Here is a 12,423-nt window from a genome sequence, read left to right on the forward strand (position 1 = left end):
TCCAGACGTGAACGCTGTCCCCATGAAGCACTTCCCACCCGGTCCCCCCTCCAGTCCCCGGCAGCTAACCCAGGTGTTTTCTGCTTCCACGGACTTTGCTGTTCTAGAAAGTTCACAAAAACGTAGTCAGGCGACAGTGTACCTTGTGTGTCCAGATTCTTAGGTGTGGCTCATGTATTTTTTTAAAAAAAGAGTCCATCACCATTGTTTGAGAATTTACTGGGCCACTGACCAGCACGGTCTCTCTACATGCAGCCGCTTCTGATTATAAACACAACACAAATAAGTTTGATTTTTTTTGTCAGGAAAATCCCATCATTTTTTCAAGGAGAGATCAGAAAACAACAGGAGGAAAGATAGCTGGCTCTGGATGTCACTCAGGAAGCCCAGGCTCACACCTCAGAGGTCCCGTGTCTCCCTGTGGGCGCCCCACATCCATCCCTTGGGTAGCCACCAGCTTCTTCACCGTGGGGGTCTCAGCCCACAGTGATCCTGCCTAAGAACATGAAAGTCAGGACCCCACAGCCTCTCCCTCACCCAATGCTCTGCTTTCTTTTCCTCCTCAGGTTTCTCACCCTCTCCAGTTGTCTAGTCGCCTTCTCCTAGAAGAAGCAGCCCTTGAAGACCTGGGACTGCCCTCATAGCCAATATCTCACCCATATAGCAGGACCATGCAGCAGCAGAAACTTTAAGGACATTCCTGCCTGGTGAATGCGTAGAGAAATAAGGTGATTTGATGGAGACAGAACTCATCTCAGCTTTCAGATGGACCACCTTCTTCGGGTGGTTTATGGAGTAGTATCCTCCTAAGTCACAGGTGGAGATGCCCGTGGGCACAGCGCCCACCCGGTGTGAGGGTCTGCACAACCCTCTGCTGGGGAGGGGATTCCTCGCCCCCCGCCCCCCACCACCTGCAGTGACTGCTGTTGAGAACCAAGGGCTGTGGCTGAAAGCTTATGAGCACAACATGTATCTAGTAGCATTTTATGGACAGCTCCTGGGGTCGGGGGTGGTGGAGGGGGACAGTTGTTTAAGCCTGTGGACCAATGGATGGAAAATGCCACCAAAACCATTGAGAGTCATGCTTGTAAACAGAGTGAAAACCGTGATGCAGTGATCTCCGTCAATAGTCCAGAACATTCTGTGCAGGACGACGAGCTGCCTTGTTGCATTTCTGTTTGTTGTTGTTCAGTCCTTCAGTTGTGTCTGACTGTCTGTGACACCGTGGACGGCAGCATGCCAGGCCTCCCTGTCCATCACCATCTCCCGGGGTTTACTCCAACTCACGTCCAGTGAGTCGATGATGCCATCCACCCATCCCATCCTCTGTCGCCCCCTTCTCCTCCCGCCTTCGATCTTTGACCAGACTTTGAGTTCTAGTCATACTGACAGGAGAATGAAGCTTTTTCAGTCTCCCCAGCGTCATAGGAAACTGCTCATTTTTCTAAGTGAAAAGAAAATGTGTGTGTGTGTGTGTGTGTGTGTGTGTGTGTTTTCAGGGAAGTAACAAGTTTAGTCCACTGAGCAGGTTTAAAGGTCCTTTATTATGGAATCAGTCAGTATGTACAGACTCTAACATGAAAATAACGAGTGACAGAGATCAGACTATTTACAATGCTTTTGTGTTTTTTTTTACAACATCTGTTTACAAGATTATTTCTCTCTAAATAACATGACACACAAAATCATTTTTTATTACATACATAAATAAATATTGACTTTTAAATGATCTGTCTAAGGGACATGGTTTGGATGAGAGGGTAGCCATTCTGTTATCTGCGCACTACGGTTATGTCAAGGAAAAGTCCTAACAGCTCTGCAGAGACCTGTGTGAGTCACTCTGTGAGTGGTGTAACTTGCCAAGTGTCCAGGAGAGGTGAGAAGCTGAGTTTAGCCATGCGAAACCATAGACATGGGCCACCAGCTTTGCGCATTTTTATCTTAAATGAACGTACAACGCAACGGGTATTTAGCCTCTGTGTTCTGGTGACGATAAGCACATGTGCCTAAGTTTAGATTGAGATATTTGCACTCACAGGACTGAATCTGACGAACCCCACAACATATGGTGTAAGAAAGGGCGTTAAGTAAGACTCCCATCATTGTAAATGATGCTGCCTGGTCAGTAGGACAAAGTGAATCTTTGCACTCGCATGATACACAAACTCAGCCTTTTAATCAGGTTCTTCAGTGCAGATAAAAGATACCGCTAAGGGCTTTGAGGTCCAGTGTAAGCACTTCCCAGGTGTGCCTACTCCAGTTGACTCAGTTCCGCCTTGCAGAGGGCAGTTTTCCTCTATTCGGTGAACATTATTACGATGCGGTATTTGTCACCGGGGGCGACTCTGTACCCCAAGATGGTGTGGGCTGTGACAACAGAGCATGTGGTCATCATATCCGGGGTGGGGTGCTCCTCGCCTCTGGTGGGTGGAGACCAGGGGTGCCTCTCCACGCCCCACAGTGCCGAGGGCAGGTCCTGCCCACCAACAGAGAGCCGTGCAGCCCTAAGTCTCAGCAGTGCTGAGCTGGAGGATGGGTTCTGTTCTCTAGATGGGTTCTGGGTTCTTCCAGGTCTTTCTAGGACACAGATCTGTTTGTAAACTTTGGATTCTGGAAATTTTACCTGTCATAAACATTACTGTCTCTTGAAGAAAATTTTATTGGGAGTAACTGCTTTGTAATGTGTTAGTCTCTGCTCAGGTCTAAGTGTATGTTTATCCCCTTGTTTCTAGATTTCCTTCCCATTTTTATATTAAAATAACACTGGATGATGTGAAGGGCACACATTCGTTTATAAAGATTGCTCCCTGAGCCCACATACAACAAGAGGACAGCCCCGATAAATAAACCCATCACCGAGGAGTGAATATTCTCAGTAAAAAGATGCACACAGCCTCAATGTATATCACGTTACGCACTTGTATTTGATGACTTCATATGTTTGATGAGCTTGACTTTTTTAAAGAGTAAATACTGTCACTCAATATACTTTTTCTCATATCAGAGAAGTGCATCTAATTTCAATAAAACAGAGAATCAGCTATGAAATTGGTTTTAAAATTAAACAACATAAAATTTTAGACCTTTATTAGGGCAAATTTTAAAAAATTCAAAAAACTAATTATATTTTTGCTCATTTCAATATTATTGAAATTTATAAAGGAAACTCAGCTTTCTTTTACTGCCTAGTCTTCTCTTCCAATAATACTAATAAAATGTATCAAATATTATAGCAGAATGAAATGCTCATAAGACCTACTTCAGGTATTTCAAGGAAGACGGAAGCTTCAGAACCTTGATCCGAACTAAAAATGTATTTGCTCAACGTCTATGGCCCAGGCAAAACAAACGTCATTAAATTTTACAAAATTAAGTGTATTTAATAATTTAATAATATTTTGCATCTATGTATATACTCCCGCGTTTTAAACTGTACAACAGTACAAAGATGGGCTGGCACAAATACTTACGGATACATTTAGGACCAATGAAGACAGACGATAAACACACAGCCAATAATAATTTGAAGACTTCCCTTTTGAGATTCTGAGGGTTTGAAAATCCAGATGCTGGGAACAGTGTCTAGGGGAAACCCGTGGTTTCAGAGATGAGCTCTGCGTTTGCGCATGCGTCCTCCGTGAAGGCTCTCCCATCTCCGTGCAGAAGGGGAACGCGCTGACTCTGCAGGGATACTCTGTTGCAGAGTCCACCCCAGACCACGTAAGGAGCTGCAGAGAAACAGCCCGAAGCCCCATGCGCTGCCTGCACCCTTGAGATCCCCACGTAGCCCCTCCTGCCGGCTGCAAAGCACCGCCCGCCTGCTCAAGCTTCCAAGCTCGTCGACGACGCAGGAAGTAGTTTTTTTCCATCTGTTCCGTCAGAGATCCATGCCTACCGGCCCCGGGGTTCTCCGGGGAGACAGGCGTGCGTGTGATAACAGGGGTCGTCTCTCTGCCTAGTGTCCGCACTTAAGAGCCTGGGCCTCCGGGGAGGAGTCGAGACCCTCACGTTCTCGCCCCGCGGTGCTCATTCAACCCCTCGCTGCTCATTCAATCCCTGGCAACCAGGGCGCCCACCGCAGGCTTTCGGGAAGGAAGAAAAAGCGCAGGCTCCCAGGTACACAAGAGCTTTTCCTGTGTTCCTCGTGTAGATAATGAGATGAGGACGCCCTTCCGTGCAAATGTTTAATTTGGAGAAATCGCCGTTTTCTCATAGAATCGACACCGATGGGGAAAACAGATTACTTGAATGATCTTTAGAGTTGCATCCATCAAGGGTGAGTTGGGAAAACAATTTTTGCAGCGACTTATACTCAAGCTACCCACGTGTATATATGTCTGTCTGTGTGTGTGTATTTACATGTATGTATATATTGTATGCTGCTGCTGCCGCCAAGTCGCTTCAGTCGCGTCCGACTCTGTGCAACCGCATAGATGGCAGCCCACCAGGCTCCTCCGTCCCTGGGATTCTCCAGGCAAGAATACTGGAGTGGGTTGCCATTTCCTTCTCCATCTATATAGTATACCTACCCGGAAGTATACAGACACACATACATACATGTGTATACACATGGGTGTCCCTTCAAGCAAAAAATATATTAAAACATCTCTAGTTGAAGGGTGCCCCAACATTCCCCTCAACGCTATATACTAACACCGTGTCTTCAGTTGAGTTCATGCTATGAGGTGTTAGCATGGTGCCTCATAATTTTTCAATTAAATTTTTCATAAATTTTTCAAATAAGATGTAATAGATTTGAAGGAGTAGAGCAAGGTTTCCTGTTTAGTTGTTAAATTGTGTCTGACTCTTTGCAACCCCACGGACTGTAGCCCGCCAGGCTCCTCTGTCCATGGGATTTTCTCCAGGCAAGAATACTGGAGTGGGTTGCCATTTCCTCCTCCAGGGGATCTTTGCAACCCAGGGATCGAACCCGTAGCTGCATCTCCTGCATTAGCAGGCAGATTCTTTACCACTGAGCCACCTGGAAAGCAAAGGTAGGTTAGTCCAAGGCAAACAGCTGTCCTTCTCTACCTTCCAGAGTCCCCCTCTGCCTTTTCTACATTATGGAGAATATTCTACTAAAGAGCTTGCTTTAATTAAGAAAAGGGGAAAATCTCAGTAAAGATTTGAAAATATTCAAAAGTTGGGTTTCTTTCATTTCAAGCAAGAGGTTTTGTAGCGTGTTAAGATACAAGAAAGTGGCAAAACAAAGCAAATCAGCAGGTGTTTTCCCCATTAAGGAAAAAAGGAAAATATAAATATAGTATCAGGAAAACTTCTCGAAGGACGAAATATTAAAGCCCCAGAAAACAGTTTCAATTTCTCCAGGGCAGACTCTGGGTAGCATTGTTGACTCCTCCTGGCTGGGCATGTCTTAACAGAAACTGTCCTTTCGAGGTCAAACTTATCTATGTCTTTGTTTAAAATGAAGCTTGAGTGCTTGAAGCTGGAGCATTTTAAGTTCAAACTAATGGGCAATATTTTGGGTTTACAGATTTTTCAATTGAAAAAAAAAACCCACAGGTGATTTAAAAAAAAAAATTCATCTTCAAAAATCTCTGAATAAATATTAGGACGTAAAAATCTGGATACTCTTCCATTGATCTGGCAAATCCAATCAATAATGTAATCTCCAATGTTCAGTGAGTAACTGTATGCTTACGTAATAGGGCAGGTCTATTACGTGTGTAAATGGCTTCTTTGAGGAATTTGTTGGTGCAAATTCCGGGACATCTCAGACCTGCATTGGAGGAGCTTCACCACACAGGCAGGCAAGAATTAGAAGCGGAACAGGACTGGGCTACCTGTCGTCCATTGTCACGGGAACCTGTCCCCCCCACCCCACCCCCACCTTCGCAAGGCTCACTGCGGGTCCCTGGTTTTCGCGGTGCGTTTTCCAGGGTAGACGGAGCGTTGAGCGCCCTGCGGTTATTAGGCAGAGGCGGGCGGTCCTCCAGGAAGGGCCTGATGCCTCCCAGTGGGCACAGCCAGTCCTTGGGGGGTTGTGCCAGCTTCCACACTCACTCAGGGTTCAGACGGGCTCTCAGAGCAGCTCAGTATCTTTCTGCAGGAGGCTTGTAGTGGTGGGGATGGTGGTGTTTCAGATGGGGGCCTAGAGACAGAACGGACGTGTCAGTCTGGCCGCTGTCCCCGGCTGGACCGACTGGAGGAACAGGTGTGTGTCTGTGCCCTGCCCGCGGTCCTTGCCACCCAGGTCCTCCCAGCCCTGACTCTGAACTTGCAGATACACATCCACCCTGCCTCTCTTTTCTCTCTGCCTTCCCCGGCTCTCTGGTTGCCTCCGTAGAACTGTAAGATCTCAAGAGAAAGAAGACAAGCTCCTTTCTTTATAAGAATGTAAGCCGGCCAGAACCCTTTGTATTTCCTCGGAAAAGTTTAGAAATTACCACATCCTTTCACGACACACACACTTTCGGTGGAGGGACGTTGTAAGTGATGGGTGGATGTGGTCCCAAACAGGACAGGATGTCACACAGGGTGCTCCCAGTGGGGTGGCTTTTATTTGTGTTTAAACTCCTAAGTGCAAAAAGCTGCTGGGGCAAATCTGATCCATCATTTAAAAACTAAAATAAACCCAGGATCATTCATTCTTATCAACACATAAACCGTTGACGTGCCTTTTTGAAGTTTAAGCTGAGAAAGCAATGTACATAATCTGAAACCCAACAGGAGGCTCTCTTTGTTTCAAACACACAATTGTTACCATTTAGTTTTGCTAATAACTAATTTTTGTAAATACACAATTGTTGCCGTTTAGTTTTGCTAATAACTAATCTTTGTAAATACACAATTGTTGCCGTTTAGCTAATAACTACAATTGTTGCCATTTGCTAAGAACTAAAATTAGCTTCCGTGTGTTTTTCCTAATAGAGCAGAGGCTTAAGTGTGTAACAGTGGAGGGGGTGGATACCTACTATTTCTAGCACATCATCTACATGAAGAACTTAAAGTGACAGAAGAATTGAAGCAAAAAGTAGGAATCTGATATTTTAAATGATCTGTTTAAAAACAGGAATAGAAATGAAAGCATTGCTCCTAAGATATAGCTGTTGAAATGACTGTTAAAAAAAAATTGGTATTTAGCCACAAGAATTTGGGAAAACATAGACTATCCCCAATGTAGATTCTTCGCTTTGCCGACACCTTGAGCCGTGGTGTCCTGGTTTCCACACCACTTCCCTGGTCTTGTTCTCTCCTCACCTTCCTGACCTCCAGTACACACCCCCAGGTTCAATTACTACCCACGTGCCAATGACCTTCAAAGCTTTCAGCGCTGGACCCTGCAGTCTCGGAGGCCTTCAGGAAGTCTCCGTTTCACCATCCCACACGTGACTCAGAGGCAGTCGTCTCTACGTTAATCTCACCATCCTCCGTCTCACACCCTGACCTGGGCCTCAAGCACCTTGGACCATGTTCCAGTGAACCACACCCTCTTGCATTAAATGACTCTTGGCTTCCTCCTGCACTTATTCCACTGTGCATACTCTTTGCTCCCCAACACATACGTTTTAAAATTTTATTAGAGTATAGTTGATTTACAATGTTGCGTTTAATTTCTGCTGTAGACCAAAGTGATTCAATTTTATATATACAGTGTATATATATATATAGAGAGAGAGAGAGAGAGAGAGTGAGAGAGAGAGTACAGTTTTATATATACCGTTTTTATATGTATGTCCCTGCTGCTGCTGCTGCTGCTGTTAAGTCGCTTCAGTCGTGTCCGACTCTGTGCGACCCCATAGATGGCAGCCCACCAGGCTCCCCCATCCCTGGGATTCTCCAGGCAAGAACACTGGAGTGGGTTGCCATTTCCTTCTCCAATGCATGAAAGTGAAAAGTGAAAGTGAAGTCGCTCAGTCATGTCAGACCCTTAGCGACCCCATGGACTGCAGCCCACCAGGCTCCTGCGTCCATGTGAGTTTCCAGGCAAGAGTACTGGAGTGGGGTGCCATCGGCTTCTATATGTGTGCACACACTGTATATATTCTTTTCCATCATGGTTTCCTGGTGGCTCAGACAGTAAAGCCCGCAATGCGAGAGATCCTGGGTTGGGAAGATCCCCTGGAGAAGGAAATGGCAACCCTACTCCAGTACTCTTGCCTAGAAAATTCCATGGATGGAGGAGTCTGGTGGGCTATAGTCCATGGGGTTGCAAAGAGTTAGACATGACTGAGCAACTTCACTTTCTTTCTTTCTTATCACAGAATATGGGATGCAGTTCCCTTGCTCACACACTATGTATATTCTTTTCCATCGTGGTTTATCATAGAATATAGGATGCAGTCCGCTTGCTCCAATGTAGGACCCATTGTTTATCCATCCTATGGATACTGGTTTCTATCTGCTGATCCCAAACTCCCACAAGTCTGTTCTGTCTCTGAGTTCGTTTCTGTTTCCTAGTCAACTTCCTTTGTGCCATAATTTAGACTCCACGTGAGTGACATCTATGAAACAAGAACAGACTCACAGACATAGAGAACAGACTTGTGGATGTGGAGGGTGGAAGGGAGGGTGGGGTTGGGGGTGGACCAGGACTTCAGGCTTAGCAGACCCAGCACGTATTCAATCACTGCCAAAGCTAACAGTTGCGGCCTCTGAAGACATCACTAGATTTTCTTTCCCGTTTTTTCAATATCAGCAAACACAGTTGGATGAGAACTCCTTTATGGTAAATAACTGCAACCACTCCCCAGCGTATCTCCTTAGTGCTGCCCGGGAGGCTCTTTGTTTTGAAACAATAGGTGACAATTATTTTTAATCTACGTGATTTAGCAGGAAGTCAAGTAGACTGATTTGGATCATATCATGAAGAAAATTTATGTAATATAGATAGTGAAAATGAAAGTCGGCTCAGTGGTGTCCAACTCTTTGTGACCCCAAGGACTATACAGTCCATGGAATTCTCCAGGCTGGGATACTGGAGTGGGTAGCCTTTCCCTTCTTCAGGGGGAATCTTCCCAACCCAGGGATCAAACCCAGGTCTCCTGCATTGCAGGCGGATTCTTTACCAGATGAGCCACCAGGGAAGCCCGAGGATACTGGAGTGCGTAGGCTATCGCTTCTCCAGGGGTGTCTTCCTGACCCAGGAATCAAACCAGGGTCTCCTGCACTGCAGGTGGATTCTTTACCAGCTGAGCCACCGGGGAAGCCAATAGATATAGTAGAAATACCTGTAATAAGCTCCATACCAAAGTAGTATTTCCTATATAGTTATATTTGAACATCTTAATTTTTAAAAAAATTTCAGAATGATATGAGATGATGGATTTTTTCCCCCTTGTGTGGGTGCATGCTAAGTCACTTCAGTCGTGTCCAATTCTGTGCGACCCCATGGAATATAACGTGTCCAGGCTCCTCTGTCCGTGGGGACTCTCCAGGCAAGAAACCTGGAGTGGGTTGCCATGCCCTCCTCCAGGGGATCTTCCCGACTGATGGATCAAGCCTTATGTCTCTAACGTCTATCTGCATTGGAAGCCCTCCCTCTTGTGTATTTACGGTTAGAAGATAAGAAAAAAGCATGCCTTCCTTAGAGCAAAAAAGTAACAGAAGGGGAGGAGGAGGGTGCAGGGGAGGGAAAAAGGGAGCGGATCAGGTAGGCTGGGAGGAAGTACGCACAAAGCGCGGGGGGGGGGGGCTTCAGGTTCAGAGAACTCCCTGTGGGTAGGAGCCTGCAATGTTGGATCTATAGATTTTCGTTTTTTCACCAAGACTTTCTGTGTGTCTGCAAGCCAGGCGGGACCCCCACCCCCCCGGCCGGGACTCACCATGCACGTCGGGGGTCCGGAAGGTCCTGATGGTGGCGGGCCCCTCCCCACCCGCAGTCAGCACCTGCACCTCCAGGCGGTAGAGGGTGGCGGGCCGCAGACCCGGGACCGAGAGCTCGGGGTGATCCTGGGGAAGGGGAGGGAAGGCGTTGGGGGACACGGGGCTGTCAGGCGCTGCCTCTGACCACGACCCACGTCTGGACTCTCCTCCAGAGACCACATCCCCTCGCGACGTCACCGTGTTATGCGCAGGTGCGGTTCGCTTGCTTCCACTCCGCCATGGTCAGGGTACCGCGATCTGTCCACGTTCGCTGGAGACAGCCCCCCTCCCCGCCCCGTCCCCCGCCTCCGGTGGTCTGGGCAGCAAGGAGACCCCGGCTCTTGGCAGCCAAGAGCTCACATGAGTCAGGCCAGTTCTTGTGGCTCACCCCCACCCCCTCCCGGGGACTGCATTTTCCATTCCTGAACCTAAGACTTTCCCAGGCTTTAAAAGTTTTCATCTGCACATCTTGTGATGTGAATTCTTGATAATCCACGTCTCGGGGAAACGCGCCAACTTGCGCTCCTTAAAAGACAGTATCTGTCAGTGCCCGCAGCCAAAAAATGTTTCTTTTTATGCCAACGCTTTTTTTTTTTTTTTTTGGTCTTAGAACTCAATAGAACCTAATGCACATACACAGAATAATTACTGTCCAATTCCATGGAATTTTTTTTTCCTTCCGGGATTTAGGTGTTTTTGTTTTTTTCTTTTTCTCTTTTTGGAGCAAGAGTTGCATATTCTAAGGGCATTTTGAGAGTTGGTAAAAGCCCACACATGCTTTCCCCCCCACCCGCCAAGCCAAGGAATTAAGTTGGCCTGGAAGGCACTCCAGCTCATTATGTGCTCTGGCTAGATTTGAAGGGGAAAATGAAGAGAAAGAACAAGGTTCTTTTTAGCTCTTTTCCCCCCAAATTTAGCACTTCAAACGGGGCACGTCCACTTGGCCCAGAAGGACAGGGATTCAAAAGAACAGAATATGGTGAAACCTTTGTGTTCTGTGTGGACAGGAGAGGTCTCCTTAAGAGCTGGCCCTGGTCATCATGTTTAGCTAGATGATGGTTTCTCCTAAGTTTATGATGGTGATAGTTAATCTACAGGAACCCTGATGGTGTGCTCTGATTCTTACAAAAGAATTCACTGGGGGCCCACAGGAACCCTGGTGGTGTTCTGATTCTTGCAAAAGAATTCACACAGGAGAAGAAAGCCTACATGTGAGTCTCAACACGTTGCCCCTGCAGTGGGGGTTTGGAGTGCCCAACTGCCTCCCCCAGGGATGCTCCCTGTGGGTGGGGGGGAACCCACCCCGAGATGGGGCAGGTGGGCGGGCACTCACCGCGGGCAGAATCTGAGACTGAGAGATGATGCTGTTTGGGAGGCTGTTGGGCCGGCTCTCAGTGGTGACCTCGGCCCAGGTCACTTGGAAGCCGGTGGCCGGCCGCGGCAAGCCTGCCTGGTTCACCCTCCAGGAGAAGTGCCCCGTGATGTTGGCATCGTGTACCATGAAGGAGGCAGACAGGTTCTCAGGTTTGGCCTGCATTTTAGGGTGCACGGGACTGTGACCTGTGGGCGCAGGAAGGGGAACCATGAAGAGATTAGAGGGGTGGAGAGAGGGCAGCCCCAGAGTAGACGGTGTTCAGAGTGCCATTCTCTGGGGCCCGGGGTCAGTGACCCAACCTCCCTTGGGCGGGGGGAGGTCCCATGGCCGCCTGGGCAGATGACATCTGAGCTGGACCCTCATCTCTGCAGCTCTGTGCCTAGTGGCTGCTGATGGCTCAGGGTCATTTTCGAGTCCAGCTTGCAGATGGGAGTGGACGATGCAGAAAAGAGTGCTGTGATCTCAGAGGACCGGGCCACTGAGAGGGCAGGAGTGGGTGCTGGGGGATAGGGTGGGTGGGGAAGGCTGGGGTCGTGGTGAGAGCCGTCGGCAGTGACCAGAACCAGCTCCCAGGCGGGGCTTCTGAGGATAAGTGTCCCTCGATGTGGGCCAGGGCTGCAGAAGGTGGAGATGGGGGATGGAAAGGCTGTGAAGGGTAACGCCCCTGGGGCTGGGCTGAACACGAGTCAAGTGAGCTACACGAGGTGCACCCCAGAGCACCCGGGGAGAGATACCGGCCCCTCTTCTAAGGGCTTGGGCTTCCAAGGTTGGGCTTCCTTGGTGGCTCAGCTGGTAAAGAATCCACCTGTAATGCAGGAGACCCTGATTCCATTCCTGGGTTGGGAAGATCCCCTGGAGAAGGGATAGGCTACCCACTCTAGTATTCTTGGGCTTCCGTGGTAGCTTAGCTGGTAAACAATCTGTGTGTAAGGTGGGAGACCTGGGATCCATCCCTAGGTTGGAAAGATCCCCCTGGAGAAGGGAAAAGCTACCCACTCCAGTATTCCGGCCTGGAGAATTCTATGGACTGTACAGTCCATGGTCGCAAAGAGTCTGACACCACTGAGCGACTTTCTCTTTCACTTCTAAGGGCTGATCCTTCAGCAAAGCCTGGGTGGCTAAGTGCAGCTGGACTTCGGAGGCTATGCGAGTGTTCGTATATACATGTTCCCTTTAGACAGGGCTGTCCTAGGGCCGTCTAGAAAGGGGTGACCCTTGTGGGT

The 12,423-nt window shown here is 48.1% G+C and overlaps 1 protein-coding gene across 1 annotated transcript in view; it reads right to left on the reverse strand.

Moving 5' to 3' along the window:
* Window positions 1-1,525: 1,525 nt before the first annotated feature.
* ANOS1 (anosmin 1) overlaps window positions 1,526-12,423 on the reverse strand; it is a 210,844-nt gene continuing 199,946 nt past the window's right edge. The window contains exons 12-14 of the mRNA XM_005228535.3: window positions 11,159-11,385; window positions 9,786-9,912; window positions 1,526-6,112 (exon numbers count right to left, since the gene is read on the reverse strand). Coding sequence (XP_005228592.2) covers window positions 6,054-6,112; window positions 9,786-9,912; window positions 11,159-11,385 — 413 coding nt within the window. The 3' untranslated portion in view covers window positions 1,526-6,053. The remainder of the gene's footprint in view (window positions 6,113-9,785; window positions 9,913-11,158; window positions 11,386-12,423) is intronic.

Source organism: Bos taurus, chromosome Y, assembly GCF_002263795.3.
Source record: "Bos taurus isolate L1 Dominette 01449 registration number 42190680 breed Hereford chromosome Y, ARS-UCD2.0, whole genome shotgun sequence".
Taxonomy (NCBI): Eukaryota; Metazoa; Chordata; class Mammalia; order Artiodactyla; family Bovidae; genus Bos; species Bos taurus.